Source organism: Protopterus annectens, chromosome 11.part0, assembly GCF_019279795.1.
Source record: "Protopterus annectens isolate FY-2018-M chromosome 11.part0, PAN1.0, whole genome shotgun sequence".
In the NCBI taxonomy this organism is placed as follows: Eukaryota; Metazoa; Chordata; order Ceratodontiformes; family Protopteridae; genus Protopterus; species Protopterus annectens.
In genome coordinates, this window is record NC_056745.1 from 224,320,664 (window position 1) to 224,337,630 (window position 16,967).

Genomic DNA, 16,967 nt, shown 5'->3' on the forward strand with positions numbered 1-16,967 from the left:
GCATGGAAGGAGCTTGACTCAGTTGAGCCAATCCCCAAGAGACTGGATTCTGGCACCACCTGTCCGGAAGGAATTTTGCAGTAAGGGGGTGCCCGTGGATGCCATGGTCATAGCAGCAGCCGCCAAGAAGGAACCTGCTCAACAAAGTTCCTCTGTTCATCTCCTTAATAGGGAGTCTAGGGTGATGGACAGGTTTGGGAAGATGTCAGTGCTTTAGCAACCTTCGCTCTTAGGTTACTAAACTGTTTGGCACATTTTACTGGGTTACAAAGGGACTTGATAAAAGAACTTTAAAAATCCCTTTCAGGGACTGTTTCTGCTGAGGCCCAATCATATGCAGCCTCCCAGCTGACTACCCTCTAATCCATTTGAATTCATCCATGAGACTTATTTCACATGCAGCCAAAGGTTCCTCAAGGGCATCGGGTTCAGGTTTATCCATTAGGAGGCATGCCTAGATGCGCTTATGTGATTTTGCTGGGCCCTTTAAGTCCTCGTTTATCAATGCTCCCTTTGACAGCAGTTCATTGTTTAGCCCAAAAGTGAAGGACACATTATCCGGGTGTGAGAAGGATGGAGCGACCCTCTCTGCAGTGTGCGTATGTTTTTTCACTGCTCAACAATCCTTTTCTAGGAATCAACAAGGTGGTTGGAAAATGTGGTTAAGGAAGTCCCAGGGTAATTTCCAGGACACACTTAGAGAAAGTTCCCCTAGGGGCGGGGGGTACTCTAATGCACGATATTGCCCCCGTGGTAGAGGAGGCCCGCAAAACCAGGCGTCCAGGGATTCTTTCTCTGATAGACCCTACCAGTGCTCCTGAAAGGAGGCCTGACGCTATCGAGAGTTGATTATCCCTGCACCAGAGAGCCTGGCTAGACATAACAAGAGATACTTGGGTGCAGAGGATTATTTCCATAGGCTATGTAATTCCCTTTTCCCTTCTATCTCCAACCATATGCAGAATTCCCAATGTTCAACTCAGTCAGAGGAAGGTAGTAGCACTAGAAATACAAAAGCTGCTAGAAAAAACGTCATCCGAGGTCCCACCAGACCAGATAGAATCAGCAACTTACTCAGGATTCTTTTTAGTGCCAAAGAAAATGGGACTGAAGACCAGTTTTGGATCTCAATATATTGAACAAGTAAGTTTGGGATGCAAAGATTTGGATGGTCACAGTTCAGTCCATTCTCCCCTTCCTGGCTAAGAACAACTGGATGTGCTCAATAGACCTTCAGAATGCATACTATCACATAAAGATGAACAGACAGTCCAGAAGGTACTTAGGCTTCCATCTGGGAACCAGTAACTACCAGTTCAGAGCACTGCCCTTTGGCCTCACCACAGCCCCTAGAGTATTTTTAGCAGTGGTGGCAGCTCACTTGAAACTGCAGGGATTTGGCATGTTTCCATATCTGGACAAATGGCTCATTACCACCCAGACCAGGCATCTGCTAATAAGGGCAAGGTATCAGGTACTTCAGATTTGTTTTCATCTGGGGATAACCATAAACTACAAGTCTCACCTACAACCAACTCAAATTTTAGAATTTATAGGAGCAGTCTTCAACACGACATCAGTGATAGCTTCTCTTCCTCTCAAGAGTACAAACTATCAGATTCCAAGTCAAAAGAATACTTTGCAGTACCAACATTTCAGCCCAGTTGATCCTTCAAACCTTGGGGTCAGTGTCAGCTGCCATATTAGTTCCTCTATCAAGATTTTATATGAGAATTCTTCAGTAGATTCTAGCAACACAGTGGTCTATTCTTTACCAGTGCATGCCAACACAAATAAGAATCACTCAGGCATGCAAGAGATACCTCTGGTGGTGGATTCACTCAGATTAAGTTCTACAAGGCCGTCATTTCATTCTTCCTCAACCCAAGGGCATAGTGAACATGGACTATTGCCAGATTGAGTGGGGGTCACTCTCTGGAGACACCAGTCCAAGGCACTTGGACTTCCGAAGAGGACAGCTTGCATATCAGTGTCCTAGAGATGAGAGCAGTGCCCTTAACATTGCAGGACTTCCAGAACACACTCCCTTTAGGTACAATTGAGATTCAAACAGACAATATATCTGTGGTTTGGTACATCAACAAACAAGGTGGGATCAAATCTTACACCTTGTGTAGAGAAGCACTCAGAATGTGGCAGTGGGTGAACTCGTCTGCTTTCTCATAGCAATGCACATTCCAGGGAAATCCAACTTGACAGCAGACAGATTGAGTAGGTCCCTCCTTCTACCTCACAAGTGGTCTCTCAACATGAAAGTGATAGAAATGATTTTCCACGGATGGGACCAGCCCTGCTGCAATGTTTTTGCTTCTCCTCTAAACAGCAAATACAGCAGCTACTTTGCTCTAATCGCCCCTCAAGAGGAATCACTGAAGGATGCTGTACTTCACGATTGGCCCCTCCCGTTCTACTTTATGCTTACCCACCAATTCCTCTAATTCTGAAATTCCTGAAGAATGCTGCCAGGATGAAGAGGAAAGTCATCCTCATTGCAACCTATTTGCCTTGTCAGATATGGTTCCCTTTCCTTTGCCTTATCTTCTTAGTCATTTCTAACAGATATGGTTCATCCGGATATCACAGACCTCAAGCTAACAGCATGGTTTCTCCAATTTCGTTAATAGCTAGACAACTAATGCCCTCTTCCCCTGTCTGTCATATCCTTTTATCTTCCCATAAACTTTCAACAAGAAAGCTTTATACAAGTAAGTAGAAAAGAGTTGTTTACTGAGCACAACAAAAACATATTGATCCCTTTTCAGCACCGGTACCTAACATACTTGAATTTTTAGCACTCATTTTTAAAGAAGGGGCAAACTCCTATACCATTAAGGTTCAATTAGTAGCAATATCTAATTTTCATACTGGATTTGAAAATTCTTCTCTGGCCTCTTCTGAACTTTGTAAAGCATTCTTCAGAGGCACTCTTCTATTGAGACCCCTGTATAAAGACCCTGCTCCACCATGGGATTTGAACTTGGTATTGCAGGCCTTAATTCATTCTCCTTTGAACCAGTAACTAAATGTGACCTTAAGTTCCTCACTTGAAAAACTGACTTTCTAGTGGCCATTACCTCAGCTAGAAGAATTTCAAGCCTTATCATCGAAATGTGCGTACTTGATTTTTTTCATAAAGATATAGTTAAATTATGAACCAATGCGTCTTTCCTTCCCAAGGTGGGGTCAGAATCCAGTATCAATCAGTCCATTCATTTGCCAGTATTCTTTCTTAAATTTCCAAACAGAGATGAATATATGTTGCATTTAATGGATGTTCACAGACTGTTACATTTTTATATACATAGGCCAACATAAATCAGAAAGTCAGATCAATTGTTTCCTTTGCAGATTTGAAATTGGGTAAGCCAGTTGCAAAAGTAACTCTAGCCAAATGGCTGACTGATTGTATGTCTTTTATCTATAACAAACTAGGTCTAACCTTAACTAAACCTGTAAGAGCTAATTCAACTAGGTCCACGACAAATTCTTCAATGTCTCTATCCAGGGCTTCCATGGACAAACAAATGTGTGGCTGCAACCTGGACAGATCCCTCTTACCTTTATCACTCATTACAAACTGGAGCTGGTCTTGAAGGATAGAGCAGCCTTTGACTCAACAGTGCTCAGGAATATACTTAGAGTCCACCTGGGATTTTAGGTAGCTGGGGACTCTGTCCCAACAGTTGAGGATAGATTAAAAATTGACATCAGCTAAAGAAGATATGTAGTCACCATAACTTTCCATCTGTGTTGTCCATTTTCATTCTTCCTCAGCTTTCAAAAACTTCTGGAAGGACGAGATATTGTAAGGACACCACTTTCCTTTATGACTGAGCTCCAGATATAGTTTGTTCTATAGGACATACAAATGTGTGTCTTTATGTATGCACATTGGTAGATACCACTTTAGATAAATCAGCAAACAAGATCTGAGGTATATGTTAGTGGTTGGAGTATTATGGGTGAGGGAGAAGCTCGAGAGCTTTTTGGTTACCACGAGCTTTAGTAAAAGCCGAGTTGGATCCGATGTTTGGATCTGAACCCCAAAAGTTGAGAAAGAATGAAAATGGGCAACACAGATGGAATGTTATGGTGAGTACATAACTTCTTTCCTTGCAGAACTAGACTCTGTGAAATGGCATTTGGGTGAGTTTATATTACTAAATGTACAGACCCTGGCAAAACTCCTCATGTTCTTTGAATATGTTTTGTTTTCTTTGCTACTCATTCAAGATTTTTATTGCATTTTAGAAGAAACATTTCAGTGGAAGAGTATAATAATCTTAAGAAGAGGCATAAGGATTTACAACGCAGGCAAAACGAGTTTCGACATTTGATTTTAAGATCCAATTTGTCAACCACAGGGTTAAATAATCCAGCTAGCTTCCTTTCATCTACACTAGTGCCAGGAGCTGACTTGGCATTTACAAACATTCAAGTAAGTATTTCAGTTAGTATAATTAGTATTCTCCTTTGCATTTGGTGTATTTGTGATATATTTTCCTTGCTAAGTGTTTAATATTATCTGTATTGCATCTATACTTGACTTTCTCAGAATATATCATGCCCAGTCACTCCCATGTTTATGCATAAGCTGGAGCTGTTAAGAGCCATCTGGAGCAATTTGTTTTGTCTTGAGCACATAACTGCAACTAGCTGACAGGGTTGCCAGTGTGTACAAAATGAAAAACAGACAAGAAAAAAGAAATGCAGAATACAGGGAAAAAATTACTTTTTTTCATAATACGAGTGCTCCCTGCATTCTCCATGCATATGTTCTCTTCTTCCTTCAAGTTAAGTTATTGATTGTGTAGCATGAAGAAATTTGTTCTGTTGTGCTTTGTTTCTTATTTTTCTGTATTGAAAAGTAGTGTGTGTGTCTCACGTTTGATTTTCATCAGCCTCTGATTCGTAACTCGGCCAAATTACACACGCACATATGTAATATATGCATACTGCATGACTGTAGCAGCAAGTTAAACAAATTGCCTTACTGTTAATACAAGTCTCTTCAAAAGAGCTATGTTATGCAGCATGACCCCTGGTTAGTTTCCAGTAGATATGATGTTGCCCATTTCATTTATTCCTCAACTGATGGAATTGGATCCAAGACTCTGATCTGGCTTGGCTGCTTCTACCAGATCATTGGATCCTACAAAACTCAAACTCCTCCCTTTATCCATAATACCCCATCTGATGTCCACTCCTCTGGGCCAGTAATCAAGGAGTCTGAATCCTCACCACTGACACTGGTGAGGGACATCCACTTGGAATGTTCACTTAGATACAGTATTTCCAGATGCAGCTCTCTGCATCAAGCACAGTTTCTCTTAAGAGCACACAGGGAACACAGTCAGTCCAGGAGCTGGGTCTCTCTCTCTCTTTCTCCCTCCAGGCCTCCAGTACTCACTGGCACAGGCACAGAGTTGAGTCCTCCTCAGCCAAATGTCCAGAGACCTCCACCACCACTCTATCTGTGAAACCAGTGGTTTGTGTCCCTGCTGCAAGCAGCTGACACACACTTTGAAATTTGAATGTCTCATAGGCAGACACACACACACACACACCTGGGAATGGCTGGCACAGATTTACTAGCTATGCCCCTCTGCCCAGACTATAAGGTAGTTACTGCCACCAGACATTTCAAAGCTAGCTACTCTAAGGCTTTTACAAGGGTACCCAATTATACTGAAACATACTAATACAAATGGTAGTGTTTGACCAGTGCAGTAAGGCTTTCAAGAGCAGCCACAGTGTCACCACATATAAGTACTCTCAAAGGTTAAAATATTCTCTAAAAAAAACGCCACAAAGAAAAATTTAACTATATTTAATAATAAAGAACAAAAGAACATGAAAATACTAAATATCTGCTTACAATAAACACCAGAGTTTCAATCACAGGAAATATTAAAATAACACGGATGATGATCACCTTCCTTCATAGGTTCATACTAAGCTAACTGCCCTTGTGAGCCATTGTAAGCCTAGCCAATTATCCTTTGTGAGACTCAAACCCTGCACCTTGTGTTTGTACCATTAGGCCACCCTCCCAACCTTGGATGGATAGATTTGCACAGATACAGAAAAACAGTACTTAACTAATCTCACTATATTTTCCTGATGGATCTAACGAATTACTCTTTCCTACGTAATAAAGCAAGACAAGATGAAGTGGGTGAGTGGTCTTGTCATTGCCAGAAAAACTGCACTGAGACGTCTGTCTCATCTACTATTAAAACATAATTTCAGTCCTGGATTACAGAATGACATCACATACATCTGATCATTGACTTTGGTTCCCATACTACCCCCCTTTACTAGAAACTGAACCAGAATCGTACACAAATGTGTTAACGATACACACAGATAGAGCTTTGCTGAGATGTGTTATAGATCCGATACACACAGATAGAGCTTTGCTGAGATGTGTTATAGATTCTGGAAGCCATAAAACCAATTCAACACTTCAACCCTTGCAGGGTAGCAATTAGTTAATTGCTAAGGACAATACAGAAGGCTTCCTAGTACAGACTTTTTGTCTCTGGCTGCATTGAGACCTGTGAGATACAATCTTTATGGCTTACATTAAGTAATTTAATTTCAAGATATTTTTCTAAAAGTTAGCTGGGGCTGAGCTTAACTTCTGTTCCAGTATCTTCTGTTACAGTATTAATTTCAGCAGTTATAATACAGTCTGACATACAGGTGTATTTCTTTTTTCTGTCCAGCAGGACCCAATGTTGATACAGTTTTTTAAAACAAGCAGCTTTAGAAATACATTTTCAACACAAGCACCTGTACAAATCAGTTTGATATACAAATTACATATTATTCTTTACAAAATTCCAGCTAGCTATGGTGGCATATGTTACACACCCACAGTCCTATTTCTCCTGGCGTAACTGGCAATACCTCATTATCATCGCACCCCACCAACCTAACATACCACAGATCTAATTTGCTGCCATTGGCTTCAGATGCAGATCCCACTGCTCTCAAGTATATTTGAGTTGTTATAGCCTGTTTTTCATGAGTTAGCGCTTAGTTTTCAACTTTTAATTTACCTTCCTCCCATAATCTTTTTATCTGATTTCTTATCCCTTAGTGTTTGACCAGTGCAGTAAGGCTTTCAAGAGCAGCAACAGTGTTAGCAAATATAAGTACTCTCAAAGGTTAAAATATTCTCTAAAAGACCAGCCACAAAGAAAAAGCTATCGTTTTCTGGTAACCTTTTAGAGTACCATTGTTGGTACCTTTCCACCTTCACTACTCTGAGTATTTCTGTCTACCATTGTTGTAGATCAGAATGTATGTGCTATGTCTTTAAGAAGCATGTCATGGACCAAGTGTGTACACATAAATACCAAGCATGTGCTATTTCCAGTGCAATTTTGAGACTGCAGTCAGAGAATGAGCATGTATGATTGCACTAGTTTGTATATAAGTTACTAAACTGAGTCAGTAAACTACTATTGTGATGTGCTTGTATATAATAAAGCTGTTTGAACAGAACCAAAGAAGACTGTTCTGTTGTGTCCAAAGTAGGAGAGCGACATGGTGTCAGAACCAGGATAGCAGAGAACAATATTCGGAGCCATGAGGTGCAGAGATGACAGTGAAGGCAAACTGGGAGAAATTAGCAAAGAGCCAGAAAAGAATCAAAGGTAATGAGAAGTCGTACAAACTGCTTATTTTATAAAAAAGATAAAACGGAACATTACAAAGTCACAAACCCCATTATTAAACAAGCAGGAGGTACAAAAGGTTTATTAACTAAGGGAAATGTTTAAACTTAAGATATTTGAAAAATGATTATCAGAAAAGCAAAAATGAGTATGTTTAAAGCAAAACAAGTATGTTTAAGGCAAAGCGGGCATGTTTAGAGTAAAATGAGCACAAGAAAAGTACAATGGTCATGAAAGATTTAAAGAGTAAAAAAATATAATAAGGGCAAAAAAGGGCACATTAAGCATAAATAAAGCAAGGCGACTGCATGTTTTTTTGGCAAAGTGCTGTGTCTTGGCATGACTGCAGCTTTGTCTATCAAGGGCATAACTGGAGATCTGAAGTTGTCTTCATTTGCTCTAAAACCTATGGGACACTGATCCGGGATGGATCTGATTTGGTCGCATTTTCCAGCATCGGATCCGAGCTCCAAGCCCTTCCTGTACCCATAATGCCCCTGTCTCCCTCTTCCCCTCGAATCTCATTTGCCACGCTTGTTGCAAGCATCGTGGTCCACTGCTCCAGGCTTTTTTTTGGGTAAGTGAGTCAAATCTAAATTCCTATCCTCATCTTTCTATCTTAAATTTTTCTTTCTTTTACCCACCCCTGCCTTTTCGCTCTCGGGCATCGGTCTATAGTAAAAAAAAAAAAAGCTTCTTACTCTCGCTTACCCTTTTCCTCTCCAGTCTGTAAGGGTGTATGTTTGTGTGTGTGATTTCTGACTGAATTTTTTCTACTGCTTCAATGAAAGAGACATCTAAACTAGGTTTTCGAAAGTGCACAGAGTGTGGCCATAAGCTCTCCCCAGCAGAAGGCCACACTCTGTGTGTTGTTTGTTTAGGGTTCCCTCACCTTAATTCCTCCTGCTTGATCTGCTCGGGGTTCAATCCCTGCACATTGATTGACAAGAGGAATAAACTTATACTCAAGGGCCTTCTCCCTCCACCTACTACGGAGGCCCAGGCTACCCCTTCTACTTCTGTCTCCACCTTGGCCTCTGGGACTCAACCTCCTGCTATGAGGACCGTGGTCGGAGAGAAGTGCAAGCACTGAGACAGGCCAAGGAAGAGGTCTCCAACCACTCTTCCTCAGCTAAGCCACCAGTTAAATCCTGATCAGCTCCTAGCACTGGTTCTCCCCGACTCTGTTCTTTTTGTTTCTCCCTGGAGCCGGAGTTTCCTCAAAGCCATTCCTCATTGTCTCTCTAGGCCGGTGTCAGTGGCCTCTTCCTCCAGATCCAGCTGCAGCCTTTCTGAAGCCAAGATGGGCAGGATGATGGGATGATTCATCCGCACTCAGATACAAATGGGAGTCTTGCCTACCCCCTTCCCTCCGAAGACAGTCAGTCCTCCTTAATCCCGATCACTCCTTCTTCAATTTGACCCCCCAGTTTTGGAGTCTTTGGGTCCAAGGACCCTTGTCATCGAGGGATTGGCTCTGACAGTACCTGGTACCTCAGTGCTGACCATTTCCCTGAGTGGATCAGTACCAATGAGTTCAGAGTCGTAGTCTCCGTGCCAGATCCAAGGGGTTGACATCAGCGCCAAGCTTTTCTGAGCTGGGCCTTCCATTCAGAGTCTCAGCACTTGGGGGTTCGGCCCTGGCTCCCCATTGACACAGAGGATTATGTACCCGATCATTATCTCCACCCCAGGGGTTCATTCTTCTGCCTTCGATGTGGTGGAGAGGGTCCTGTTGGTTCCATCGAGACCCTTGACACTCTCGTCCTTAGAGTCCATCCTAGCTCCCTCTGTTTCTGGTCTGTATTCTGCCTTCCTGTCCCCTTGGGGACAGCCTGCTGCCTCTTCGCCACAGGGAGTTCCCCCATGGGAGCAGTCAGAAGTATTCGAGTCTTCACAAGAGACTCCGCCTGAGGAATTTCCTCAAAAGCACACATGCAAAAGGAGGCACTTAGACTCCCCACTGGAGTCACTCATGGAGAACACCGAATTGGAGGAGGGGGAGGATCCCCCAGTCACCCCCCAGTGATGTCTCCTATTGAGATATCATGGAGATCCTTCACCAGCGTTGGTGGTGGTCTGCCCAAAAACCCAACCATGATGAGTCGGTGTTCCTGGAGGTATTTGCTGCAGGACTCTCTACATCCTGGTTGTCCCCGCCTTGCAGATCCCCTGGTGGATCTTATTATATCTCGGGTGTGGAAGGAGCCAGACATGGTGAAGCCCTTCCCAAAACACCCTGACAAGATTCTTAGTGCCCCGGCTGATGAGACACACTGATCCAAGGGATCCCCTGTTGATGCCATGGTGTTGACAGTGGCCACTAAGAAGGAGCTTGCGCAGGAAAGTTTCATGGTCCATCCACTGGACTGAGAGTCTAGGACTATGGGTCATTTTGGGAAGTGAGTCTGTACTTCAGCTACATTCTCGGTACGTGCGCTGAACTATATAGTACACATTATCAGGCTGCAGCTCGAGCTGGTGAAAGAGGTCGCCGAGTCTGCCCATGTCGCCAGAGGAGAAGAAGGTGTTTTCCTCCAGGATGGCCACCGTTAACCTCTATCTACAACACTCCTATCACATCCCATGCCACGCGACACCAATGCACCCATTGCACCAAGGGCTGTTAGGTGTGCTGTTAGGTATCATGTCAGGCTCTGACTCTGTGTCTTTTTGGAACCCTTTCATGCACCTTTCACAAATGCCCCATATGATGGTTCTACACTGTTTGGAAAGACCATATGTGACACTCTGGTCCAGATCAGGGCTCATCTTCTGCCATAGGCAGAGAAGGATTTGACAGACACCACCCTTGCAGCAGAGGGGGTCCAAGGAATCAGGGGTCTTGGGGGTCTTTCTCCAGATTCTCAGAAGAAAAGCAGCAGAGCCCTGGGTTGCTTTTGATTGCTTGTTCTGGGAAGCAGCGGGGATGCTTTTCACTACACCTAACAACCAGAATATTTAATCCCATTTATTCAAGCCACTTCCCACCCAAGCACCTCCCAGATGTCCCCACCTGCAACAAGGGAGGCAGCAGCACTGGAAATTTCAGGCTTGAAAAAGTGAAGTCATCCAGCCATCCCCCAGATATTCCAGAAAACTAAGACCCATTCTGGATCTCCTCTTAAGTCTCAGTCAAGTCTCAGTCTGTTCCAGAGATAGACAAATGCATCCATCCCACTCCCTACCATCCTGCCTATGCTGCAGGAGAATGACTAGATGTCAAAGAGGACCTCCAACACATAAAATGGACATAAAATGGATGTTCCTCGGCTCTGGCTGGAGGCCAACTACTATCAGTTCATTAGTCAGTTCAGAGGACTACCCAGCCCTCCACCCCCCCTCCCTCTTCGGTATTCAGCAAAGTGAGCAGAGCAGCAGCAGTCAGGCTTCCAGGCTCTGGTCCAGTCCCTGACACCTGGACGATTGTTCCTCTTCCTCCGGGCACTGACTCTGCCAAGCAAGGGATCTCCTTCTCCAGATGGCCCAGCAGTTGGACATCGCTATAAATCTCAACAAGTCACAGTTGGAACTGGTTCAGGTTCTTCTTCTTCCTAACTCACACCATTCCTTCTTTCCCGTGTCGCCCTTTGTGTATCCTTCTAGCTTTTAATCACACTTTCGGCCGAATGTCTGTCTAGGCGTTGGGGTCCATGGTGGCCACGATCACTCTCATGCCTACAGCCCGATTGCACATGTGCAGGGATTCTCTCTTTGGTGGAGATCAGATCTTCACCAGGGTGGTCTGTGGGTATGCTTCCTGCCCACACTGACGCGGTGACCATGGGGCGACTCCCTACTTGGGTGGGGGCATTGCTTGGGAAGGTGGAAACCATGAGAGTGTGGGAGTGGGAAATCTCCAGTGGCCATTTTCTGGTGGCAATGCACATTCTGGGGAGGTCCAGCATTCTAGTGGACAGGCTCAGCAGGTCTATTCTGATGGCTTACGAGTGGTCTCTGAATCCTTCAGTAGAGAAGTAGATCTTTCTAAAGTGGGATTAGCCTTGCTGCGATCTCTTCACCTCTCCTTCCAGTGCAAAGTGCAGCAAGTTTTTTGCTCTGGACCCCCCACCAGTGGGAAGTCCCAAGGGATGCTCTAGTTCATGCTTTGCCCTCCAGTCTGCTGTATGCTTGTACTCCGCTTCCCCTGATCCCAAGATTCCTTCAGAAAGCTCAATGCCTGGGGAGGGGAGTTCAGTCATCCTCATTGCCCCATTCTGGCCTTACCAGCCAAGTATGGTTCCCTTCTCTTTGGTCTCATGTAGTATGTCCTCTATGGACATTAGATCCAGTTCCAGATCTGATCTCTCATCCCTCAGGATTCCACATCCAGATCTGGCCAGTTCCCATGATAGCTAGGACTCCCAGGCTATCTTGTCCGGTCAAGAAGATTCTAGTTGCAGCTCATAAATCTTCCACTAGAAAGGTTTACTGTAATAAGTGGAAATGTTTTTCTATCTGGGCATCACAGCTTGACTTAGATCCCTTCACTGCCCCAATTCCAGCTATTTTAGAATTTCTGGCAAGTATTTTTCAATGGGGTGCCAGTTTTTCCATGGTTAAGGTCCAGCTGGCAGCTATATCTAACTTTCATGTAGGAAACAATTTGTCTTCCCTAGCTTCTTCCAAGCTTTACAAAGCCTTTGAAAGGTACTTTTCTGCTTGGGTCCCCGATCAAGGACCCAACACCTCCTTGGGATTTTATGCTAGTCCTTCAAGCTTTGGTCTCTCCCTTCAAACCTGCAGCCTCTGTGGATTTGCAGTTCTTATCTTGGAAGACGGCCTTCTTGATTGCCATTCTGCCAGCCAAAAGGGTGTCGCTCTGACAGGCCTTATTGGTTAAACCTCCTTATATGGTCTTCCATAAATACGGGGATGTCCTTGCGCACTAATCCATCTTTTCTTCCAAAAGTAGCTTCAAAACCGAATATTAATCAAGTAATCGACTTCCCTGTTTTCTTTCCTAATTTTCAAAATAAGGGAGAGTACAAATTGCACTTGTTAGATGTTCATAGATAGCTACGTTTTTACTAGCATAGAACAAAAGCCTTTTGTAAGTCTTGACCAACTTTTTGTTTCCTATTCAAAGTCCTTCTTAGGGAAACCAGTATTGAAGGTCACCATTGCTCATTGGATCTCTCAGTGTATAGTTCTGACATATTCAGCTAAAGGCTTATCTCTACCAGGTCATGTTAAGGCACTTTCTACTAAATCTATGGCTACTTCAGCTGCCTTCTTGTTCAGAGTTTCATTGGAGGATATCTGCTCTGTGGCTACTTGGGCATCTTCACATACATTCATTTCTCATTATAAATTGGAGCTTATGTCCAGAAGCAGGGCATCCTTTGGCTCTGCCATGCTGTGGAATATCCTTCCATAAGGGCCTCCCAGGTGTTTGGTAGCAGGGGACTCTATCCCATAGGTTGAAGAGCAAATGAAGACAACAACTTCAGATAAAAAGGTTATGTACTCACCATAATGTTCCTTCTGAGTTATTACTGTTCATTTATCTTCAACCGTCCCTCCCCCTACCATATGTGGGCTGTGTGGTGGACTGGCCAGAAGAAACATAGTCTTTGCGTTGGCATTGCTTGTGCTTCTTATGGTGCCTTCACAAAATTTGTGCCAGGGTAAAGTCTCAAGTTACTACGGTTGGCAGCAAACTCGATCTGAGGGGAGGAGGGAGACAAGGGCATTATAGGTAGGGGTGGAGCTTGGAGCTTAGATCCGATGCTGGAAAATGCAGCCGAGTGTGATCCATCCTGGATCCATGTCCCTTAAGTTGAAGACAAATGAAGAGCAAAAACACAGATGGAACGTTATGGTGAGTACATACTTTTTTTTATTCGAAGTATCTCAAAGTGTGTAAAAAGTGCTTACAATGTGTGGTTATTACTGTGTATGTATTCCAAATAGTTTGTGTGCAAAGTGCAACTATTTCATACAATCAAAGTATAGCCATTTCAACAAGTTTCTTGTGCTGGGTTTGTCTATTCGCAAAGTGCTGCCATTACTAAGTGTTTCTTGCACTTTAAAGAATTGCCTAGTGAGGTACCACCATTTCGGAGAAATTTCAGTGTGCTATGTGCAGTTTATTCGCAATGTGCAATTACTTCAAAATGTTATTGACTCTGAGCTTCTCTTGCCCAATTAATTTGCATCATGCAGCTATTTGATATGCTTCTTACACTGATAAGAGGTGATTTCTTGCAATACAGTAACTTCAAGAGTATTACAGTGCCCGAGAGACTTATTTTGAAAAGTTCAGTTATACAGAGGCTTGTTGTGCTCCTGGGCAGAGTTAAATTACTGGCATATGTGTACGTGTTTGTGCTTATTTACAAAACCCTTCACTAATATGTGTTAATATGGCATACAGATTTCAAAAGCCCTTACCACTTGTATTTGATCAGAATATTGCAGGGAATTGGATTATATTTGAGCAAGAGTACAATATTTTTATACATGCAGCTTACCCAGATAAAGATGCAAACACCAGAGCATTCATTTTGCTAAACTCAGCTGGGTCAGAGGCCATAGAAAGAGAGCATTCATTTGTGTATGCACCAGCAGTATATGAGGGAGAAGGTGAAAATCGTCATATTGTTGTACAGGCTGAATCAAGGGAAGACCCTGAGTGTTTGAAGCACAAGTTCAGAGAGTGTAACCCCCCAGATGAATATTACATTAGAGAGGCATTTGATTTACACGAGATATCAGAAGCCAGGGGAAACTTTTGCAGCTTATATAACTGACCTGAGAAACAAAGCCAAAATGTGTTGGTTTGGTGACTGAAAGGATGAGTTAATAAAGGACAGGCTCATGTGTGGTATTAATAGTGCTGGTGTGAGAAAGATTTTGCTTCATGACAGTGATTTAACATTGAGTAAAGCCATTGAGATTTGTCAAATCCATGAAGTCACAGAAAAACACACAAGTATGCTTGCGAGTGACAAGAGCATGGTTTCAGCAGGCTTTAGAGCAAATGTTGATAGCATGCAACACATGGCAAATAGAAGTTGTCCTAAGTACATGGCAGATACAGCCCCTGCTGACTGACCAGGGAAACCGTGTAGTTTTCCAGCACATTCTAAGACAAATTCAGTTGAAGGAGCATGCTCAGTGTAGTACAAGCATGAATCAGCAAAACCCAACTCTAACTTTATTGTCAACTTTCGTAACTGTGGAGCAAATCATGAGTCTAAAAGTGAAAAATGCTTAGCATTTGGTCAGCAATGTCACAAGTGTAAAAAACTGAACCATTTTCAAAAGTTTTGCAAATCAAGTAAACCTCGCACAGTTGTAAAGAAAGGTCACACAAAATGCTACTTCATCTAGTAGAGCTGCAGCAGTCAACTTTCTATATAGATGGTTTATCAGTACTTGGTGACAGTTGATACAATGAATTTATTGGCAAAAAGCAAAGTATTCTGTACAGTCCAGATTAATGGTAAATTCACAGAGCTTAAAGTAGACACTGGTTCAAAGTGTAATGTTATATCAGTAGACACATTTGCTAACGTGAGAATTAATGAACAACTCAATGTTGCCAGCAGTGTGAAACTTGTTGCTTATGGAGGTGAAGAAATTCAGACCAAAGGCTCAATGATGCTTTCATGTTTTTGTCCATGGACTGCTACAAGTTATTCTATGTAGTCCAAAGACCAGTACAGTTTTTACTGGGTCTCAGAGATAGTTTGAGAATGAATCTGCTTTTTTTTGCCAAAGAAGTTCATCACATAAGTGCATCTGCTAGTTCCAATTCTTCTGAAGACATTTTCTCAGAGTATGCTGATGTTTTCGATGACAAGTTGGGCAAACTTCTAGTTGTGTATTCCCTGAAGTTAGACCCAGAGGTCACTCCAGTAGTCAGACCAGCAAGAAGAGTTTCGATAGCTGTGCAGGATAAAGTTAAGGCTCAGTTGGATAAAATGGTACAGCCAGGTGTAATTTGTCTAATTACAGAAGCAACTGAATGGGTGTCATCTATGGTAGCAGCTCACAAAAAAAGCTCAGACAAAATCAGAATATGCATTGACTCAAGATATTTGAACAAGGCATTGAAGAGACCATATCATCCAATGCGCACAGTCGAAAAGGTCACAGCCCTAATACCGAATGCCACTGTTTTTTCTGTCTTGGATGCTAAAAGTTCATTTTGGCAAGTGATGTTTGATTGCAAATCCTCACTACTAACCACTTTTGGTACCTCGTTTGGCAGATACAGATTCCTAAGGATGCCATTTGGAATAAATTCTGCAAGTGAAGTCTTCCAGCGTGCAATGGAGCAATTTTGTTCGGGTTATCGTTGTGCCTTAATAGTATATTATTTATTGGTTGGAGGCAATGGTGAAGCAGAGCATGACAGAAACCTGACAGAGCATGTGAAATAAACTAGAAGCTTAATCCTCTGAAGTGTAAATTCAGACTTCCAGAAGTTACATATGTAGGTAATTTATTTACCAGTACTGGCTTGAGACCAGACCTGACCAAGCAAGCTGCTATTCTTGAGATGTCAGTTGTTGTGTCTTTCGGCTTTTCCCGGTTAGGGGTCACCACAGTGGAACTCCGGTCCGCTAATGATTGGCAGTAGATTTTTACGTGCCGAGTTGCCAGCTCTGACGCACAACCTTCAACAAAGGTACGCCCATTCACGCATGTCTCCACACAGAAGACGCTTTAGCTGAGAATCGAACAGGACAATGTCTTACTGCGAGGTGGCAATGCTATCGCAGCATTCTTGATATGTCAGTATCAGACAATATTCAAGCCCTACAGCATTTCCTAGGCATGGTCACCTATTTAGGCAAGTTTATACCAGACTTCAGTGAGTTGACAGCACCTTTAAGAGAGCTGATGTGCAAAAATGTGCATGGTCATGTTTAGAACAGCACCAGAAGACATTTGAAGACCTGAAGCAGAAAATTGCCACCTCACCTACATTGATACTATGATGTGAATAAACCAGTCACTCTCCTGTGATACTTCAAAAAAACTGGTCTTGCACATAGGGCAGACCAAGTAGCCTGTGCATCTAGAACACTTACCCCAACTAAGATGTAGTATGCTTAAATTGAGAAATAACTTTTGGCAGTAGTATTTGCATGTTCCAAGTTTCATTATTATATTTATGATCGAGCTATTCACATTGAAACTGACCACCAACCTCTAGTTACTATTCTAAAGAAGCCTATGCATTCAGCTCCAGTGAGATTACAAAGAATGATGCTCAATTTGCAAAAGTACAACTTCAAAATG

At 42.9% G+C, this 16,967-nt stretch overlaps 1 protein-coding gene across 3 annotated transcripts in view; it reads left to right on the forward strand.

The window, feature by feature from the left end:
• LOC122815283 (centrosomal protein of 83 kDa-like) overlaps positions 1-16,967 on the forward strand; it is a 1,332,042-nt gene that overhangs the window by 1,041,233 nt on the left and 273,842 nt on the right. For 2 of the 3 annotated variants that reach the window (XM_044087644.1, XM_044087645.1), the window contains exon 12: positions 4,273-4,459. The exons of the other annotated variant lie outside the window; for it this stretch is intronic. In XM_044087644.1, coding sequence (XP_043943579.1) covers positions 4,273-4,459 — 187 coding nt within the window. The remainder of the gene's footprint in view (positions 1-4,272; positions 4,460-16,967) is intronic. 3 annotated transcript variants of the gene reach the window in all.